Raw genomic sequence first — 22,222 nt, 5'->3', positions numbered from 1 at the left:
AGGGATGTGGATGTTGTAGTGGAGTATACCTGGAAGCCTGTTTTTTGCTCTTTGTATGTTGTTTTAGGACATTCTACTGCTAAATGTTCTAAAGCTACTGCTTCAGCTCAGCAGGAGTGGAGGCCCAAGGAGACTAAGTCTGCCCCAATTGAGAAGATGGATGAGGGTCCTGGTGAGACATCTGGTACTAAGGATAGTACTGATGCTATCATAGTGGAGGAGCAGTGGACTGAAGTGAAAGGAAGAAATCATGGTAAAAGGAAAGTTATGGAGAGGGGTGCTAATCCTGATTTTAAAAAGGTTGTTTATGATGCTTGCCATATGAGAGGGAGTGAATTTGAAAATGAGCTGAGAGGGGGTGGCAGTCTATTTTCTGATGGTTTACTTGCTCTTGTACCTTTTTCTAGTATTGGTTATGTTATAGGTATTGAGTTTAGATATATTCAGCAAAGGGTTCCAAGGAGACCAAGGGGTTTGTAGCTAAGGCTGAAGCTGCATTGGTTAGTCAAGTGGGAAGTGGTATTAGAGGTTTTGGAAGAAAAGCTGGTGGTAGAAAGAGAGGCAACAAAGGGAGAGGTAAATCCTCATTTCCTAGTGACTCTCATGGATAATTTAGCTTGCTGGAATATTAGGGGCTTGAATGATGCCCTTAAGACTAGAGAAATCATTCATCTTATTAGGAAGAATAATCTGTGTGTTTGTGGAGTGGTTGAGACTCATGTTGATTTTGATAATAAGGATGTTATCAGGAGAAGATTGATGCCTACTTGGGATTGGGTAACCATTCATGAGTGGGATAGAACAGACAGAATTTGGCTCTTGTGGGATGGTTCAGATATTGGTTTATATGTCTGATCAAATGGTTACGGCTATGTTGCCTATGAGGGATGGTACGTCTTTTATTTTGAGTATTGTGTGATGATGCATAAATTCTCCAGACGTTGACTAACGTCAAGAAGTCGAGAACAGACCTGAAGTACAACGGGTCAATCCGGCTTAAGGTGACAGAACAGCTAAATCCTCAACACTCCGCCACCTACACCCCAAACTGAGAGGTCGGTTGGGACCAGCTAAGAGGTATCAGCCATGTTTCGCCCCAGGCATGAACAGATCAGCTCTGGAATCTCTAAAGGAATGAGGGAGGGGGGTCCACGTAAGCTAGGTCGATGTCTCACACCCTAAACTGGGGAGGCAGAAGCGCGTCAACCACTTACCGACTCGATCCCGGAGTCTCCCTAAAAGATCCCAGTCGGTTAAAGATCTTAAGTGTTTAAGCAAGCTTGGATTTTAAGAGTCTCAAATGAGGGAACATCTCCTAGAAGATCTATCACCTCGGCATGATATCTGCGAAGGATCCTTGAACTAAGAAACTTCTATTTATCCTCGATATGAGATAAACATTAAGGGAAAACTTCCCTCGACAACGAATCACAACCGCCTCATAAGCCTATAAAAGTGCACCCATCGTCTTCCACAGGACATCGAAGAAACACACACAAAGTTCCCATAACTCGCCCTAAAAGGTTTAATCAATATTCAATCTTTTACTGCAAAGAGCAAACTGACTGTCTTGAGCGTCGGAGCGGTTTTCGAACCCTTTGCAGGTGCCCCCCCAGGAATCAGGAGCAGGAGGCAAGGAGAAGGAAGAAGGAATCTAACTCAACTTCATGGAATATTCTATCATAACAGACGCTGTCATGCATCAAGCCCCTGTTTCATGCTGATATAACGGAAGGCCATTTTTTGACATCAACATTGTGTATGCTCATAATGATGGTATATCTATGAAAAGGTTTTGGAATGAGATGAGAATGGTGGCAATGAACTATGATATGGCTTGGTTAGTTATGGGTGACTTTAGTTTTGTGCTTGAGGCTGAAGAAAAAGTTGAAGGGGTTGTTGTTAGGCCTCGTGACAGTATTGATTTCAGGGAATGCTTATGCAATTCTCATTTGTTTGATTGTCCTTTCTCTGGTAATTTTCTTACTTGGTCAAATGGGCAAATTGAGGATGGCTATATTTGTGAGAAGCTAGATAGGGTCTGGGTTAATATTAAGTGAGTGTCTAGCTTCCCTAATGCAAGGGTTGAGTTTCTTAATCATGGTGTGTCTGACCATTGCCCTTGTGTTGTGTCTTTTTTTTAGAGTGGTGGTACTGGACCTAGGCCTTTCAAACTTTTTAATTGTTGGATTGAGGAAGAGGGATTCCTAGATTTGGTGAAGAAGGCTTGGTGTATGGAGGTGATGGGTAATCCTATGTATAGGTTGGTTTGTAAGCTTAAGAAGGTGAAATTAGTTCTGACTGAATGGAAAAGAGATAAATTTCACAATTTTTCTTTGCAAGTTTAGGAGGCCAGAGAGTCTATGATTATGATGCAGTTCTTACTTTATGCTGAGCCAGGATATTTTCAGGTGAGGGCAGCTGAAAGAGAGGCAGTTGGTACTTATGTCAGATTGGCAAGGACTAAGGAGGATATGCTCAAGCAGAAATCCAGAGTCCAGAGGATTCAACTTGGAGATGGGAATACCAAGTTCTTTCACAGTTCAATGAAGGAGAGAAGGTTTAGAATAATGTTTTTGGCGAGAAGTTAGTTCAGTGTCAGGAGGTGGTTGATGAGTGTGTTGGGTTCTATCATCATATGTTTGGATGTTCCCTTGGGGAGGATGTCTCTGGGAGGCTGGAGAGGGTTAGATTTGCTCATGTACTTTCAGGTGACCAGGCTGATGATTTGATTGGTAAGGTGACTAAGGAAGAGATAGTTTATGCTCTTTCCATTATTGGTTCTGATAAAGCCTCTGAGCCAGATGGCTTTTCCTCTTTTTTCTTCAAGTCTTGCTGGAGTGTTATGGGAGATGATTTTTGTGAGGCCGTGTTCAGGGTCTTTTCTTCTGGCAAGTTGCTTAGTGAGGTCAATTCTACTTTGGTTCCTAAAGTTCCTAATGCTTCTAGAGTAACTTATTTTAGGCATATCTCCTGTTGTAATGTTATTTACAAGCGCATCACATGTAGGGTTTTGTGTATCCTATACACTATCTAGTGTTCTAAGCGGAATCTCAAACATCATATGTTAACACTAGATTTCCCAGGATCATATGCATAAACTAATCAATGAACTAGAAGAGGGATAAATACCTTAACGCGTTTTTCCCTCGAACCATTCCAATCGCATGTAAAGATCGAGAGCTCCAATTGTAGCTCCTCTACTTGAGACACCGAGTGAATAGACTTGATCTCCCTTCCTTTCAGACTGCTAAGACTTATTAGAAGGTTGAGAAGAACTCTTCTTCTTGACTAGATTGATAGAACGGGAGCTTTTTCTCTATATTCCTCTCTCTCCAATAGCTGTATATTCAGAGAGAGAGAGAGAGCTGTATATTTTTCCTTAGAGAAAAATCCACACCTTTTCTGTTCTCAACTGACCCAATATATAGACAAACCCTAATTAGAATCCCATTCAGATTAGGTCTTTCTATTTTCGGGTCACAGAAAAGATAATTACCAAAATACCCTTTTGGGGTATTTTGACAAGTCCCTTTAGTGTGGCCGGCCAGAAAAGCCCACCATGGGCTTTCTATGGCCGTCCCACTTGCTCTGGTCGGCCATCACATGGCCGGCCTTATGAGCCTTCCCCGGGGCACCCCTTTTAAGGCCGGTTCTTTCTATCTTGATCCGAATCTCCATTCGAACCCTTTCGGCCTTTCTAGTTGGATCCCATCCATCTTTAGCCTGTTCCCGTCTAGTCAAGTCTCTCCGATCAAGCTACCACTCTTATGTGTAACCCGTTGTAGGATCTGGTCTATGTTAGCCGCGAATCAACTCCTTGATTCGACGATCGTAGTTGGCTTCTAGCAAAGCATTACGACCCCTAATTGGACCGGACTGGATGATCTTTACGTGTGGTCATCGTTATCCTAACTGACAAATTGATCGCATTGCCACCTTGGTCGAAGGACACTCCTTCGGAAGGACATCTCCTTCAGACTGAACGGATATATCCTTCAGTCTCCCACTTGTACTTAGAACAAGTGCAATGCTCGATTCCCATGTCTCTTAGTATCTCATCTGATACGTCATATCCTTCAGACTTTCTTGATCTGGAGAACAACTGTCAATACAAATGATTAACTCTTAATCCATTTGAGTGTGGCCACACATTTTCCAGTTGCTTCTCCTCAAGTGGCCCGGAGATACTTAATCCTAACTTAATAGGAAGACATCATCCAGTCTTGTACTCCCACTTAACTTCATGTCTATCCTGTCTCCCCCAGTATGCCGCCTTTATAACCTCCTTTTACGGCGCGGCGTTTGACGGTACCAAAGTTCGACATTCCTTACATAAGATGAGTGGAGCACTTGATGGGCCTAGAAAGGTTACCCTAAATAGGTCTACACCCGCAAGTGCACGGGTGTCAAGTTGTAATAAATTCCGGTAAGACCGGTTCGTTCCTCAGAGACTAAGTGAAACCTATTCTAAAACTAGGAAGTAATAAGATTTTCAACTGTTTTGATTTTGGTTTTAAAATGAATAAAATATTGAAATAAAATAACGGAAATGAAAATGAACTCAAATGGGGAGAGGAGTCTAGGGTTTAGGATTCCACCACATAAAATCACTTTTAGAAACAAATACTTAAAATGGTTAATTCTCTTTTTTATAACTCAGAATTTCGGATAATGAACAATCCTAATTCCGGGAGATGTTTTCGTTAAAACCGAATAAAACATAACAATGTAATCATTTTATTTTAAATAAATAAATCTCTAAACTACTATTTATCAATTAATAAGTATGAACCGTCAAATGATTTAACATAAGCACGATGCATCAAATCGAAAAGTATAAATAGTGAAAAGAAAATCTATTTATCAAACTAAAACGAATTAAACTATGAAGCATTAATCAAGAGTTAATCAATAAAAATTATATCTCTAAAAGGTCAAAAATGGGTTTCATCGTAAAACCCTAGATGGAGAGTCTTAGCTAATCATGATCGAGATTTAAATAAATATGAATAATAAAAGAGAATGGAAGAAAACTTATCTTTTTCGCTATTTCCAAACCAAACAGGGCCTTAGGGAAATGATTTCCTTCTGTTTTTCCCAAAATTCCGCCAAACAGACCCTTAGGGAAAACTATTTTCTCGTCTTCCCGGAAACGATTTCCAGGTGAGAAAATAATTTTCCTTCCCTGGTTTTTCTTCTCCTTCTCTGTTTTCTCTTTCTTTTTCTTTCAATCTTCTCTCTTTTTCTCTCTAATGAACACAGAAACTCTCTCTTAATCTTTATAACCGAATATGATGAAGAAAGAAGAAAAAATAATAATGGAGTTTTATAACTTTAATTAAATCTCTTTCTCTCTCTACAATTCAAGAGCTTCTCTCTTACTAACTCTTTCAATCTCTCCTTCTCTCTCTCACAAAGAGAAGAATCAAAAGAAAAAGAAACCTAACAGTAAACTCTCAAACTCTTTCTCACTCTAGCTCTCGGTTATACTTTAATGGCCGAATGGAGAGATGATTCTCCTCTTTCTCTCTGTCTTTCTCTGTCTCTCTCTCTCTCTGATTTTGCTATAGGTCGAGCTCGAGAGGATCAATCCCCAAAACCGAGTTGATTAATGCTTGGTTCTCCTCCTGTTTCTTATAGCCGAGGGAATCCGTCTCTCTCTCTAGCTCTCGAAAATATATCCGGCCGAGAGCTCGTTTCAATCTCCTTTCCTTTTCTGTTAGAAAGAGAAATAAATCTCTCTCTCTCTTTCCATCTATGTTAGTCTTCTTTCCTTCTCTTCACTCTCTTTCCAAACTTAAGCCGATCTCCTTCATTATTCTCTCTCAACATTTCTTCTTCTCGGTTTCTCTCACTACTGTTAAAAGAGGAAGGAGATGTTTTGTTGGAATAGATAAGGAAGGAGACAGAATCAAATCAGGACGTGTGGTTAAGTGAGTTTGATAAGGTGTATCGCGCACCACTAGAAGGCAATACATCTCACATCTCAGTTGAGCCAATGTGTCCCGGTTTTATCAGGTCCGTTGGATGTCACGGTGGATTTGCCTGTTAGAATCTTGCCTCGGGTGTACCAGATCATTGGCTCCTGCAAATCCCAAAATGACCCCGCACTTGACAGAAGGTATCCCTCGCCTCATCCATTCCATCAAATCGGCTTCACCTTTGTGCGCCACGTGTCTCGGCATGGTTTCTGCTCCACTTTAGTCAACTGGTTTGGACCAAAACTTTGACTAGCTATGTCTTTCACTTCCGAACTCTGATTTGACTTCTGTTTTCGTCGTTGGGTTCGTCTTCGACTCTATTTTCATCGAAGTATCATCCTGGGCCGAAATTGTCAGACCACCATGACCACCAAATGACCAGAATACCCCGAACACGTCTTTCTCCCGATTTAATCCGTTTTTTCACGCTCAATCTCGTAAAAGGCACCTGGACAAAAGAAGCGAGCAAATCATGAGAGTAAATGCTCAAAATGGACTAACTAACCCGAGTTAAGAGATTCAGATGAGACATTTTCATGGCTCATCAAACATCCCCAAACTTAGATTTTGCTAGTCCTCGAGCAAAACAGAAAAATAAAACTAAACCCATTTCGCCACTTTCGTAGGGAATCACGATTGCACTTAGCACGTGCAACAAGCCGTTAAACCTCTAGGTTGCCCCTAGAGGACGAGTTTTGTCTCGTGAGGGTTTGCAGTGAATATACCCACAAAATTCAAAAATCTCAAAAATGCAGAAGGGTCTAAGTATGATGTGGACAAAAAATGTTTATCTGGTAGATTTTCAAAAGTTAATAGAAATGAAATCTAAGTCGACCAAACCATACAAATGCTAAAAAAATCCCTTCACTAGTAATCAAGACCCGAAGTGCACGTGACCAGCCAATATGAGTATCATTTCGGTTCTGAAAAGACAAAACCTCGATTACCGTCTCGATACATTTCGCCTCGACTACTGCCTCACAGTCATACACTCAAAAATTAAAGTCACTCAAGAATGGTTCACTCTATGTGTGAGTATGAGTATGAAAGAAAACTCAACACATTACAAAAGATGGACTAAATTTCTTTATGAACGACTGATCTCATAGGAAGGAAACAACCACTAATACGGAATGGGGAAGCTAACCAACTCTTCTCACCTGATCTACTTTCTAACAATGCTTCCTAGAGGTCGATAGACTACGGATGAACTAGAACTCCTGAGAACTCGACGTCTTCAAATCTTCAAGAACTACTTTGGGATAAACACAAACAAACACCTTTTTCTTTGATTTTTTTTTTTTTTTTTTTTTTTTTTTTTTTTTTTTTTTTTTTTTTTTTTAGTACACTAGTACTATACTCAAAATACAAATACTACTTTCTTGACATTATTCTTTCCTCGGTAATATTCTCTTCCTTTTGCTTCATGCCTTAATTCTCAGGGTTCTAAATAGTGGATCGAGTTTCAACTTCCTCTAGTTGACACTGTTTTCAAGTTTCCCAGACTACAAGAGAAAGGTTTACTTCCTGATGACATCCCTAGTGGTTGTAAAATTTGAACTCAAGAGATCAACTGAGCTCTAATTGCGAGGTTGAGTAGCTCTTCATTCTACTCAGAGTTAGCTCAGAAGAGATCACTCAAAACAAAAAGAAAGGCTCAGAATCTCACATAGGTTAAGTCTCCACTAATGATCGATTAAGTTCTCTTAGAAATGTCCACTCTTCACCTATCTAACACTCACATGGCTAGTGCACAGACAACTTCAAGACTCGAAATTCGTGGAAAAACCTTTAGCAAAAGTGTAGTACAACCAACTAGACTCTATAACTATTAACCAGCAAAAACAACTAGACTCACATTTTCAATCCAAAAAATTTTAAAATTTTGAACCCTTTTGAGTTTTTGAAATAAGGACTTAGCAAAAATTCATTCCCCTATAACATCCCCAAACTTAAACCGAACATTGTCCTCAATGTTCTGAAGACTATGCAAAAATAACAGGATGAAGGGAGAGATATTACCTGATTCGGAAGTCCTAAGCGTGGGTTGCCTCCCAGAAAGCGCTAAGTTTAACGTCTTCAGCCAGACGAAACAGATGATTCGAAAAAATAAAAAGAATTAACCTACTGGATTACAGATATGTGATTAACTGTAAACCAATATTTGATACATCTGTGGGTCCACCCAAAACACAAAGTTTTCAATGAACGATAGTCTCACATTTTTGGGAATTGCAGAGAGTGCATGTGAGACTATCAAAGAAGAGGGGCAATCCCCAAACTTAGTGGATGCACAGTCCACTAAGTAACTATAAATACTCGGACCAATGACTAGAAAGTCATCAAAAGGATCGACATAACAATGAAGGGTCAATATATCCGTCGAAGGCAGAAAGTCATCTGCAAGCTTAGTGGATAGAATATCCACTATTTCCATAGACGTTCCCGAGGAGACATCTGAAGTGTCCCAAAAGGGATCAACAACCGAGTCTGAGACCATGTGAAAGGTCAAACTAGACTCTAAGGGTAAGGCAATATGCTCGGGGACCACGTCAAGGTCCATGGTTTCCTTAGGTAAACAGTCTGACAAACTATCTAACATGTCTCTACTGTCATCAATGTCCTCAAATACATCTGGAGTCTCGCAGTCATTCATAATATCATGCCTTCCTAGAATTTCATCTAAGGCTGACTCCTTACAAATCTCAAATGTCGGAAAGTTCAGAATAGTGTCATTCCCAAACTTGCTCATAGAGCCATCATCTTGAATATCAATGTCTAGTGTAGTCCTATCATGGTGAGATGACATAGGTGGAGGAAGCAAGACAACAAGGTCATCAGACCTTTCAGGCTCTAGGGTATTATCAGTAAATTCATCGACATTTAACTTAGTACTAGGGTTAGACGTATTAACCTCGTCATCGTACCTAGTACCTTCCTGAGTTTGGGGTGGTGAACCCCCTTCCTCGTCGGCGAATAACTGTGACTTAAACATTTTCATCTGTTGAGCCAAGGACTCAGTATCCTGCTGTATTTGAGTCGCAAATTGTGACATAATCTCAATAAGACGACTCTCGGACTCTGATCGAGATCTATCTTCAAGAGTCTCCTCATAATAAGGTTCGCTAGTGTAATTAAACGTAGACTCTTGATAATAACTTCCTCCGTACATATTAGGATCATACCTGTCTCTAAAGTCATTGGTCTCAGAATAGTGTGGACAATAAGGTCTCTCATATATATTTGGCGTCGGACCATATCCATCGCTAATCGGACCATCTCTACACATTTGCTGATAATCTCCTAATGTCATATGAGATCGATCAGGCTCATATGGTCTACTCCACTCACTAATCGGACTGTTTCTAGACATTCGTTTATAATCCTGAAATGTCATACCCGGTCGGTTAGGCTCGTCTCTACACATCTGTTGGTACTCTCCTAGGGTCATACCAGTTCGGTTAGGCTCAACTAGCCTATTCCCCTCGTTAAGTCGTTGACAATCTCTTAGAGTCGTACCACGTTGGTTAAGCCAGTCTTTACGCAACTGTTGGTATTCTCTTAAGGTTATATCAGTTCGGTTGATGACGGGTCCCTTTAGATCAAGGTCATCATCATCAACAGGGTACGTCCAACCATTAGAAAAATGCGCCATGATGGTCAGGCACGATCACAAGATGAGAATTGACACTTATGTAACTAAACTTTACTCCTTTCTTTTGGTCCGAATTTTTTTTTTTTTTTTTTTTTTTTTTTTTTTTTTTTTTTTTTTAACACGAAAACCGAGGAAGCACTACTAAGATCTTATAAAAAGTACCCACTAACAGGGGATTCGTGGGTGATTAGAGAAAGTTACCTCCCGTTCGAGACGGGCGACGACCTTTGCAGACGACTCGGGCCACTCTCCCCGCGAGTGTTCGAACCCGAGGCTTCGTTTTGGTTTTTCGGTTACAATTTATGCCCTTTAAATTAGGGTCAAAACTTAAATCCAAAAATAAAGTCTAGAAAGTCTAAAGTCTCTCTCTCACCAAAAATAAAATAAAATAAAACTGTAAATTTCTTCTTTTCGACTCCTCCTCCTTGTTTGCGCCTTCTCTTTCGCTCCTTAATGCCCTAAACACCAAAAATAGAGAAGCAAGTCAAAGTGGCCAAAAATAAAAACTTACCAAAAATAAAAACTTTCCAAGATTAGAACAAATTTTGAACTTAGTCCCCGGCAGCGGCGCCAAAAACTTGATGGGCCTAGAAAGGTTACCCTAAATAGGTCTACACCCGCAAGTGCACGGGTGTCAAGTTGTAATAAATTCCGGTAAGACCGGTTCGTTCCTCAGAGACTAAGTGAAACCTATTCTAAAACTAGGAAGTAATAAGATTTTCAACTGTTTTGATTTTGGTTTTAAAATGAATAAAATATTGAAATAAAATAACGGAAATGAAAATGAACTCAAATGGGGAGAGGAGTCTAGGGTTTAGGATTCCACCACATAAAATCACTTTTAGAAACAAATACTTAAAATGGTTAATTCTCTTTTTTATAACTCAGAATTTCGGATAATGAACAATCCTAATTCCGGGAGATGTTTTCGTTAAAACCGAATAAAACATAACAATGTAATCATTTTATTTTAAATAAATAAATCTCTAAACTACTATTTATCAATTAATAAGTATGAACCGTCAAATGATTTAACATAAGCACGATGCATCAAATCGAAAAGTATAAATAGTGAAAAGAAAATCTATTTATCAAACTAAAACGAATTAAACTATGAAGCATTAATCAAGAGTTAATCAATAAAAATTATATCTCTAAAAGGTCAAAAATGGGTTTCATCGTAAAACCCTAGATGGAGAGTCTTAGCTAATCATGATCGAGATTTAAATAAATATGAATAATAAAAGAGAATGGAAGAAAACTTATCTTTTTCGCTATTTCCAAACCAAACAGGGCCTTAGGGAAATGATTTCCTTCTGTTTTTCCCAAAATTCCGCCAAACAGACCCTTAGGGAAAACTATTTTCTCGTCTTCCCGGAAACGATTTCCAGGTGAGAAAATAATTTTCCTTCCCTGGTTTTTCTTCTCCTTCTCTGTTTTCTCTTTCTTTTTCTTTCAATCTTCTCTCTTTTTCTCTCTAATGAACACAGAAACTCTCTCTTAATCTTTATAACCGAATATGATGAAGAAAGAAGAAAAAATAATAATGGAGTTTTATAACTTTAATTAAATCTCTTTCTCTCTCTACAATTCAAGAGCTTCTCTCTTACTAACTCTTTCAATCTCTCCTTCTCTCTCTCACAAAGAGAAGAATCAAAAGAAAAAGAAACCTAACAGTAAACTCTCAAACTCTTTCTCACTCTAGCTCTCGGTTATACTTTAATGGCCGAATGGAGAGATGATTCTCCTCTTTCTCTCTGTCTTTCTCTGTCTCTCTCTCTCTCTGATTTTGCTATAGGTCGAGCTCGAGAGGATCAATCCCCAAAACCGAGTTGATTAATGCTTGGTTCTCCTCCTGTTTCTTATAGCCGAGGGAATCCGTCTCTCTCTCTAGCTCTCGAAAATATATCCGGCCGAGAGCTCGTTTCAATCTCCTTTCCTTTTCTGTTAGAAAGAGAAATAAATCTCTCTCTCTCTTTCCATCTATGTTAGTCTTCTTTCCTTCTCTTCACTCTCTTTCCAAACTTAAGCCGATCTCCTTCATTATTCTCTCTCAACATTTCTTCTTCTCGGTTTCTCTCACTACTGTTAAAAGAGGAAGGAGATGTTTTGTTGGAATAGATAAGGAAGGAGACAGAATCAAATCAGGACGTGTGGTTAAGTGAGTTTGATAAGGTGTATCGCGCACCACTAGAAGGCAATACATCTCACATCTCAGTTGAGCCAATGTGTCCCGGTTTTATCAGGTCCGTTGGATGTCACGGTGGATTTGCCTGTTAGAATCTTGCCTCGGGTGTACCAGATCATTGGCTCCTGCAAATCCCAAAATGACCCCGCACTTGACAGAAGGTATCCCTCGCCTCATCCATTCCATCAAATCGGCTTCACCTTTGTGCGCCACGTGTCTCGGCATGGTTTCTGCTCCACTTTAGTCAACTGGTTTGGACCAAAACTTTGACTAGCTATGTCTTTCACTTCCGAACTCTGATTTGACTTCTGTTTTCGTCGTTGGGTTCGTCTTCGACTCTATTTTCATCGAAGTATCATCCTGGGCCGAAATTGTCAGACCACCATGACCACCAAATGACCAGAATACCCCGAACACGTCTTTCTCCCGATTTAATCCGTTTTTTCACGCTCAATCTCGTAAAAGGCACCTGGACAAAAGAAGCGAGCAAATCATGAGAGTAAATGCTCAAAATGGACTAACTAACCCGAGTTAAGAGATTCAGATGAGACATTTTCATGGCTCATCAGCACTCATGTTTACGGAATCTCTCCAATCTCGCCTATGAGAGTTTGTGACGTTTTTCAACTCCTTGAAAAAACTCTCATCTTTGGGTTATCCAGTGTAGATTCCCCAATCATACACCCATGTAATTGACTTAAATACCATATTCCTATAGCCCATGGAACTGCGCTATCAGTCAATTCCCATGCTAGTCTTCTTGAGTCATTGTTGTCCACGCAATGACCTGGACTAGGGACTGAATAATGAATCTATTCCATGTTCACTTAGTAGGGTTCCATTTACCAGATCACGTATCTGATAAACCTACCTGGAATGCTTCATTATGTTTGGACTGTCAATTAAACACTAAACTATTATTTAATGACAGAAATAATTTATTTATTTCTTTTATTGAATGTAGCTAATTGATTACATGAAACTCCTTTCATTAATCCAATTACAACTTAAAGCCATTCATCGATGCGCTTTATACCTATGCCCCTTCTATGACTCTTATACTTGGGCTGAGGCAGTGGTTTAGTTAACGGATCGGCAACATTGTCATCCGTATCGACTTTGCAAATGACCACATCTTTTCGCTCAGTGATTTCCCTAATCACGTGGTACTTTCTTAGGATATGTTTGGATTTCTGGTGTGCTCTTGGTTCCTTAGCCTGGGCGATAGCTCCATTGTTGTCACAATACAGAGTAACCCCATTTTCTATGCTAGGAACTACACCAAGTTCGGTGATAAACTTCTTTATCCAAACTCATTCCTTGGCTGCTTCCGAAGCGGCAAGGTATTCTGCTTCTGTGGTAGAGTCTGCTACAGTAGTCTGCTTTGAGCTTTTCCAGCTTACTGCTCCTCCGTTTAGACAAAAGACATAACCCGACTGCGATCGGAAATCATCTTTGTCCGTTTGGAAGCTCGCATCCACATGGCCTTCTACGATTAGTTCATCTTTCCCGCCATATACCAAGAAGTGATCCTTTGTCCTTCTCAAGTACTTCAGGATATTTTTGGCTGCGGTCCAGTGTTTCTCACCTGAATTAGATTGGTAACGACTACACATGCTCAGAGCATATGAGACGTCTGGGCGAGTGCAGACCATGGCGTACATGATGGATCCTATTGCCGAAGCATAAGGCACCTTCTTCATGTGTGCTAGCTCATCAGGATCTCGGGGACACTGAGTCTTGCTTCGCGTCGTACCATGTGTCATGGGTAGGAATCCTCTTTTAGAGTCTTCCATCTTGAACCTCCCAAGAATCTTATCGATATAAGTCTCTTGACTGAGTCCAATCATCCTCTTTGATCTATCTCTATAGATCTTGATGCCCAATATGTATTCTGCATCTCCTAGGTCTTTCATTGAAAAACACTTCCTTAGCCACTCTTTTACGGAGTTAAGCATAAGAATGTTATTTCCAACAATCAGTATGTCATCCACATACAGGACCAAGAAAACTAGGTTGCTCCCACTAACCTTCTTGTATACACAAGATTCCTCTTCATTCTTCAGAAAACCAAACTCTTTGATTTTCTCGTCGAATCGAAGATTCCAGCTCCGACTTGCTTGCTTCAACCCGTAGATGGACCTTTGAAGCTTGCAAACCTTTCCAGCATTCTTGGAGTCCTCAAAACCCTCAGGCTGTGTCATGTACACATCCTCTTCCAGTTTACCGTTCAGGAAGGCGTTTTTGACATCCATTTGCCAAATCTCATAATCGTAATGAGCTGTAATTGCTAGAACAATCCTAATGGACTTAAGCATCGCGACAGGGGAAAAGGTTTCTTCGTAGTCTATTCCTTGGACTTGTCTGTAACCTTTTTCCACGAGTCTAGCTTTGAAAACACTCACGTTTCCATCCTTGTCTGTTTTCATCTTGAAAATCCATTTGCATCTGATGGGTTTTACTCCATCGGGCAAATCAACCAAGTTCCAAACTTGATTCTCAAACATGGATTCCATTTCGGATTTCATGGCTCCCAGCCATTTTTCGGAGTCTGGGCTCGTCATAGCTTCTTTGTAGGTGCTGGGTTCATTATCCTCTATCAACAACAACTCTTGTCGTTGAGATAACTCCATCAGCCTTGCGGACCTACGCGGGGCTCGAACAACAGGTGAGACACTCTCAACTCCTTGAGGGTTCTCCTGCGAATCACATTCGCTCTGCGCGGGAGGATCTACCATCTCTTCCTCTCTTTCCTTTTCTATCGGTTCAGAATAGTTAGGAATCGCGGCTTCTGACATCGGTACAACGGTGTCAGTTTGTTGCTCGGATCGAACTTCTTCGATTTCTATATTTCTCCCACTTGTCTTCTTGGAAAGAAACTCCTTTTCAAGGAAGACACCATCACGAGCAACAAACACTTTGTTCTCTGATGGGTTGTAGAAGTAATACCCCTTCGTCTCTTTTGGATAACCAACAAAGAGGCACTTGTCTGATCTTGGTGTTAGTTTATCTCCTTGTAAACGTTTTACATAAACATCGCAACCCCAGACTTTGAGAAAAGACAACTTTGGAACCTTTCCAGTCCATATCTCATATGGCGTCTTTTCTACAGCTTTTGACGGAGCTCGGTTTAGTGTGAAAGCAGCCGTTTCTAGAGCATACCCCCAGAAGGTGTTAGGAAGATCGGCTAAGTTCATCATCGATCGAACCATGTCCATCAAGGTTCGATTTCTCCTTTCGGACACACCATTCATCTGAGGTGTTCCTGGAGGAGTGAGTTGGGACACTATTCCGCAACTCCGAAGATGATCCTCAAACTCTTGACTAAAATATTCACCACCTCGATCCGATCGAATGGCTTTTATTTTCTTGCCAAGTTGATTCTCTACTTCATTCTGGAATTGTTTGAACACTTCAAACGATTCCGACTTATGCTTCATAAGATATACGTAACCATATCTAGTGAAGTCATCTGTGAACGTTATGAAGTAGCCATAGTTACCTCTCGCAAGTGTACTCATAGGTCTGCATACATCTGTATGTATCAGTCCTAATGGTTCACTCACCCGATCTCCTTTCCCCTTGAAGGGCGATCTTGTCATTTTGCCCACTAAGCATGGCTCACATGTATCGTACAATTCCAAATCACACGATCCCAGAAGTCCATCTGAATGAAGCTTCTGCATGCGTTTCATGTTAATGTGACCCAAACGACAATGCCAGAGATAGCTTTGGTTAGAATCATGAGTACGAAGCCGTTTCGCGTCTATGTTCAGGATTTCGTCTTCTATGTTCACAACATAAAGACCATTACGTAGCTTAGCACTGGTATAGAACATCTCACCTTTGTATAAAGAACAACACTTGTCCTTTATTATAGCATGATATCCCTCTTTGTCTAACACTGACACAGAGATGATGTTCCTTGATATAGTGGGTACATAATAGCAATTATGCAGCACTAATATCAATCCAGTCTCTAAACTGAGCTCAAAGGTTCCTACAGCCACAACAGCAACTCTTGCCTTATTTGCGACTCGTAGAACCATCTCGCTCTTTGTCAGATACCTGATCTCCTTGAGCTCATCTAATTCTGAAATTATATGTGCTCCACATCCGGTATCAAATACCCATGAAGGAGAGTCAGCCATATCTGCCAAATTGACCTCTATAACATAGGCACCGACTTCCACTTCCCTTTCTGGTAGCTCTATTACGCTTTCTTTATTTGAAGCATCGAGAATTCTTCTCTGATCTTCCTCCCAATCTAGAAAGTCGTATAGATCTCTATCTAAACATGAACTAATACTATATGCCATCTCTACCCTACATAAACATAATAAGGATTTTGCTAAGTACTACATTCAATGTTTACGCAAAAACAGTTTTTGCCATATTATTCAATGAAAACCGTCCCCATTTGAATAATACGATTCCAAGATCCCATTCCTGTGAAGTTAAGCGTACTTTGGCACTGCCCTTAACTTCACCCTCCTGGGTGAGTAACTCCTTACTGATCATATCTCATATGACTATTGGTTGATGAATAACACTTATGTGTTCAATTCATCCTTTTGCCTCGAAATCCAAAACTCTTTTGCTGACTCGTTGAGAATAACCATTTAGACATGTAGACCTCTTCATAGGTCTACCCGTATTGTCCCGAGGTAAAAGATGGCACCCTGCTTTGGCATGACCCACCATCGATGAACAAGGGCTCAACAGGTGTCTTAATCTGGGTAGGCATTACTCAAAATTCTTTTTGGGGACTTTTACGTTTTTGTTTGCATGCATTACTGTGAACTCTAACATAATCATACACCACATAAAACGTAAATAAGTAAATGCGCGCGAGAAAATAAATCAAGCAGACATGATCCTAGTATGACCCCTAACCTAAAAGATCTAATCTTCTTAGGTTCTTGCTTGTTTTTCCTCCGTTCGCCTGGATCTCCATCCTCGAACCTCCATTGAATTCTCCCACTCGAACCACGATCTCATCCTTTGGCTCTTCAATGGACTCTATTGGACCCTTAACTCTAATTACAAGACTCAACGATTCGCAGATCGTATATAAAACTTGAAATTAAATTAATTACATCGGGCACCCATCCGTGCTTGAAAACAAGATAGAACAATTCTATGGCCATACTAGAACCCGCATTCACATTCATACATACATAATAATATGACACTCATAAAACACCCAAGTATGTATGAGATTCGCTTCCTTAGGTCGAATCTAGGTTTGCTATGTTCTAGATAGCTATTCGGGAGATACTACCGACATCTTTATGTCTAACGTGCCTTAAGTCTAATTTTCTCAAAATTCCGACTAATAGCTCGTTTTGGTTTTATCCTAAAAGATTATGAAATCGTTTTGGAAAAACTCCGTTTTTAGGCTTTTGATTGGCCCGGGTCGCTTTCGGAAAAAATATGGTTAAAGTTGGAAGAAGAAAAGTCAAAACCTCCCACTCAAGTCAAGGCCCAAAAAAAAAAACCCGAGTCAAACTCTAAAGACTTAAGTCAAACTTGGTCAAACACCCGCAGACCAGTCTCGGTTTGACCCAAAACTTGGCTCGGACAAGTGTTTAGCACCGGCCGGACCGAGAAAACATGTTCCAAACATGTCGGGTACCCCGATTTGGACGCGTCCTGGCCCTAGGCCAGACGTGCTCCTTGGCCACAGACGCGTCCTAGACGCGTCTTGGTGCATCAGACGCGTCCTAGACGCGTCTGGACGGTCAGACTATGTCTCGGCCTATGGCCAAGACCTTCTCAGACTCCTTGTTGCATATGGACTGGGATTCCAGACGCGTCCCAGACGCGTCTGGGATGTCCGAGACCCAGTCTCGGATTCCCAGTCCCACTCGGATTCCGTCTCGGTCCTAGACCGAGACGGACTGGGATTCCAGACGCGTCTTGCACGCGTCTGGGCGTCCGAGACTTCATGTCTCGGACTCCCAGTAGGACTCGGACTGGGACTATCCCAGTCCGGTCTTTCCACATCTCGGGATTCTGTTTCCCGAGATGTCCGGACTGGCCAGACGCGTCCTGGCTGGTCCGGACCGGCAGTTTCTATTTCCAAAATAGAAACTGCCATCCGAGCATGCTGTCTTCTCCCTTTCTCAACCCTAATTTGCTGTTTTTTATGAAAAATCATAAAAAAAACAGTAGGTTTTGAAAACTTTTTTCAAAAAACTCATTAACTTTTAAATTCCCTTTTCGAAAACTCTTTTCAAAATCGAAAATTTAAAGTTCTCCCAATTGAAACACTTTCAATTTCTATCCGATTACGTCTAAATCTAATTTAAACTAATCAATTTTATGTCTAAATCCATATTTAAACATAAAACCATCTAATCAATCAAGTTCGAATCTAATTCGACTAGTCAGAGATAGTTTCATGCAACCGGCTCGTGATGCCACTGTAGGGTTTTGTGTATCCTATACACTATCTAGTGTTCTAAGCGGAATCTCAAACATCATATGTTAACACTAGATTTCCCAGGATCATATGCATAAACTAATCAATGAACTAGAAGAGGGATAAATACCTTAACGCGTTTTTCCCTCGAACCATTCCAATCGCATGTAAAGATCGTGAGCTCTAATTGTAGCTCCTCTACTTGAGACACCGAGTGAATAGACTTGATCTCCCTTCCTTTCAGACTGCTAGGACTTATTAGAAGGTTGAGAAGAACTCTTCTTCTTGACTAGATTGATAGAACGGGAGCTTTTTCTCTATATTCCTCTCTCTCCAATAGTTGTATATTCAGAGAGAGAGAGAGAGCTGTATATTTTTCCTTAGAGAAAAATCCACACCTTTTCTGTTCTCAACTGACCCAATATATAGACAAACCCTAATTATAATCCCATTCAGATTAGGTCTTTCTATTTTCGGGTCACAGAAAAGATAATTACCAAAATACCCTTTTGGGGTATTTTGACAAGTCCCTTTAGTGTGGCCGGCCAGAACAGCCCACCATGGGCTTTCTATGGCCGGCCCACTTGCTCTGGTCGGCCATCACATGGCCGGCCTTATGAGCCTTCCCCGGGGCACCCCTTTTAAGGCCCGGTTCTTTCTATCTTGATCCGAATCTCCATTTGAACCCTTTCGGCCTTTCTAGTTGGATCCCATCCATCTTTAGCCTGTTCCCGTCTAGTCAAGTCTCTCCGATCAAGCTACCACTCTTATGTGTAACCCGTTGTAGGATCCGGTCTATGTTAGCCGCGAATCAACTCCTTGATCCGACGATCGTAGTTGGCTTCTAGCAAAGCATTACGACCCCTAATTGGACCGGACTGGATGATCTTTACGTGTGGTCATCGTTATCCTAACTGACAAATTGATCACATTGCCACCTTGGTCGAAGGACACTCCTTCGGAAGGACATCTCCTTCAGACCGAACGGATATATCCTTCAGCACAAAGATGAAGAGAGTGATATTTGAGTTGATTAGTCCTTGCCAGTCTGCTTTTATTGCAGAGAGAGTTATTCAAGATAACATTCTTTTAGCACATGAGCTTACTAGGAACTATCACTGGACTAGAGGGGCTCCTAGGTGTGCTATAAAGATTGACCTTCAGAAGGATTGTGACACTATGAAGTGGGAGGCTATTTTCAGGATTATGCAGTTATTTGGGTTCCCTGAGAAGTTTGTGCAGTGGGTTAGGATGTGTGTTTCCACTTCTAGGTTTTCTATTATGGTGAATGGGAATACTTATGGTTATTTCAAGGGATAGAGGGGCTTGAGGCAAGGGTGTCTTATGTCCCCGTATCTCTTTGTGATGGTCATAGAGGTTCTCGATGTTTTCTTGCTTTAGATGGTTGGGGATGGCAGGTTACATCTGCATCCTAAGTGCATTACCCCTATTATTACTCATCTTAGTTTTGCAGATGACCTTTTGGTGTTCCCAAAAGGAGATGTGGAGTCTACTGCTACTCTTGCTGAAGCTTTGGAGGGTTTTTCTTTATGCACTGGTCTGAATGCTAACAAAATGAAAAGCTCCATTTTTTATATTGGTGTTGCTGATGGAACTTTGGAGGCTATTAAGGTTATGTTGGGTTTTGATGTTGCTGCTCTCCCAGTTAAATACCTTGGAGTTCCCTTGCTTTCTTCAAGAGTGGCATATGCTGATTGTCAACCCTTGATTGATAGGGCGCTTAAGAAGGTACAATCTTGGAAGTCTAAGTTTCTTTCATATGATGGTAGAGTCACTCTTATTAGTTCTATTATCAATGACATGATTTTGTTCTGGATTAGCTCCTTTGTCCTTCCTAAGAGAGTTTTTGAAGAACTTTCTTCTATTATTCAGAATTTCCTTAGGGTGGGTACTAATATGAAGGCTAAGAGGGCCACAATTAGTAAAGATGTGGTGTGTTTACCTTATAAAGAGGGTGGCTTAAATCTTAGGAATTTATGGAATCTTAATGTTGCTGCAAATTTGAGACATGTTTGGGAATTGTTCATTGGCAAGGACACTCTTTGGGTCTCTTGGGTCAAGGCCAATTTGATTTTCGGAAATAATATCTGGGTCATGAAGATTCCTCATGACTCTTCATGGAGCTGGAGATGTATTTTGAAGTGTAGAAAGCAATGGCTTAAGTTAGCCAAAGTATTGATAGGCAATGGTGAGAGCACCGACTTTTGGTTTGATGTGTTGCATCCCATGGGTGTTCTCTATTCATACTTGAGCCCCTTCTTCAGGTATGACAAAAAGCTCAATGCCAGAGGTAAGGTTAGTGTTTACATTTCTAATAGTGAATGGGTTGTTCCTCCTTGCTTCTTGGAGTAATGAGTGATGTTACTGACAGATTGCATGAGGTTGGCATTCAGGCTGAGTTTGCTGATGAAAGGGTCTGGACAGCAGGTCAGTCTAGTACTTATACTCTCAAGGAGACTTATGAGGCTCTTAGAAGGACTGATAATGTTGTTTCTTGATGTGATATTGTTTGGTTCCCTCAACATACCTAATCAAAGTTTTATGACCTGGGTAGCTATGTGAAGAGCTTTGAAAACTAAGGATAAGCTACATAGGTGGGTTGTGATTCCTGATGCCATTTGTGTGTTGTGTGCCTACTGTGAGGAGGATGATTTCCATCTACTTTTCTCTTGTAGCTACTCTTATGCTCTTTGGAGATCTATTTTAGACATGCTTGTTGTTCATAAGGTGTCTAGCCTTGTTTGGGATCAGGAAGTGGCCTGGTTAGTCAAACTCCTTGTTGGGAGGGATATGGTGGCTTTAGTAGGCAAATTGGCTTTTACTGCTATGTCTACCATATCTGGCTTGAGAGAAACTTAAGGACTTTCATTGGTAAGGCTGAGCTAGAGAGGGAAGTTCTGAGGAGATTTGTGGCTGATGTCAGAATGAAGTGCTCTGGGCTGAAGGTGAAGGCTAGAGACAATCAGGAGGGTTGCTCATCATTTCAATTTGAAGTTTGAGTTTGCTGTTGCCAAAGTAACCTTATGTGAATGGAAGAAACTTGCCATTGGCTTTGTTATGCTCAATGTGGATTGCTATTTTTACAGGAATTCAGCAGGTTATGGATGTGTGTTAAGAGACCATAGAGGTCAGGTGATTACTGCTGCTCATGGTGCTGTTGATCCTATGTCTGTGGCGCATCATGAGCTTCAGTTGTTGATAGAGGGTTGGTTCTTGTTGAGAAGCATGGTTGTACTAAGCTTGTGGTTGTTACTGACTCTAAAATGGCCCGTTCTCTGTTATCTAGTAGCAACCTTATTCCCCCATGGCAATCCAAGATTTTGGTTGCAAGGATTAGGAGATTGATGGGGCAGATGCCTTACTGCAGTGTTATTCATGTTTTTCGTAAGACCAACCAACTTGTTGATCTTTTGTCTAGTACTAGAGCTGTTCATGGGGATGAGGAGCTTGGCCTCAAGACCTTGGCATGGAGTTTCAGAGGCTAATTCTTGAGGAGCAGCGATGAGTTGTGCGCCAAAGAGTGTGATAGGCTGCAGTTGCTGAAGTCTTTTGTTCTTGATTGTTGTTTTGTTGTTTAGCTACCCTTGAGTTTGTGCTATTAGGTATATGCCTAATAACATGGCTGGTTGGTTTATTTGGTTGTAAGATATTTTTTGTTGTTGCTTGTGTACTCGGGTTCAGGTCCCTTAAAACCTGTTGATTTTATGCAAAAAAAAACATTCTCTCTCCAAAAGTCTAAAATTTACAATAAAATATCTTCAGATGTCCTTCAAATCAATTTGTTTTGAAATGACCATAATTTCATGTCTCAAACAAATAACAGAGGCATTAAGAGACACTTGAAATGTCTCAAACGAATAACATAGACATTGAGAGACATTAGAAATGTCTCAAACGAATAACACGTACATTACAAGACATCTCAGGGCATTTAAAATGTCTCAAAT

General features: G+C 40.7%; 1 protein-coding gene across 1 annotated transcript; it reads left to right on the top strand.

Moving 5' to 3' along the window:
• Nucleotides 1–1,811: 1,811 nt before the first annotated feature.
• On the top strand, nt 1,812–20,627 carry LOC147556442 (uncharacterized). The gene is made up of 6 exons (XM_086658642.1): nt 1,812–2,039; nt 2,145–2,267; nt 2,349–2,586; nt 2,712–2,950; nt 19,302–19,538; nt 19,656–20,627. The coding sequence occupies exons 1-6, from the start codon at nt 1,812–1,814 to the stop codon at nt 20,625–20,627; spliced, it is 2,037 nt and encodes a 678-aa protein (XP_086514768.1).
• Nucleotides 20,628–22,222: the final 1,595 nt, after the last annotated feature.

Source organism: Eschscholzia californica, unplaced genomic scaffold (genome assembly GCF_041429995.1).
Source record: "Eschscholzia californica isolate CP2 unplaced genomic scaffold, dmEscCali1.0.p SCAF_2, whole genome shotgun sequence".
In the NCBI taxonomy this organism is placed as follows: domain Eukaryota; kingdom Viridiplantae; phylum Streptophyta; class Magnoliopsida; order Ranunculales; family Papaveraceae; genus Eschscholzia; species Eschscholzia californica.
The sequence above is the reverse complement of the archived record's forward strand: the minus strand, read 5'-3'. Positions and strand labels throughout refer to the sequence as shown.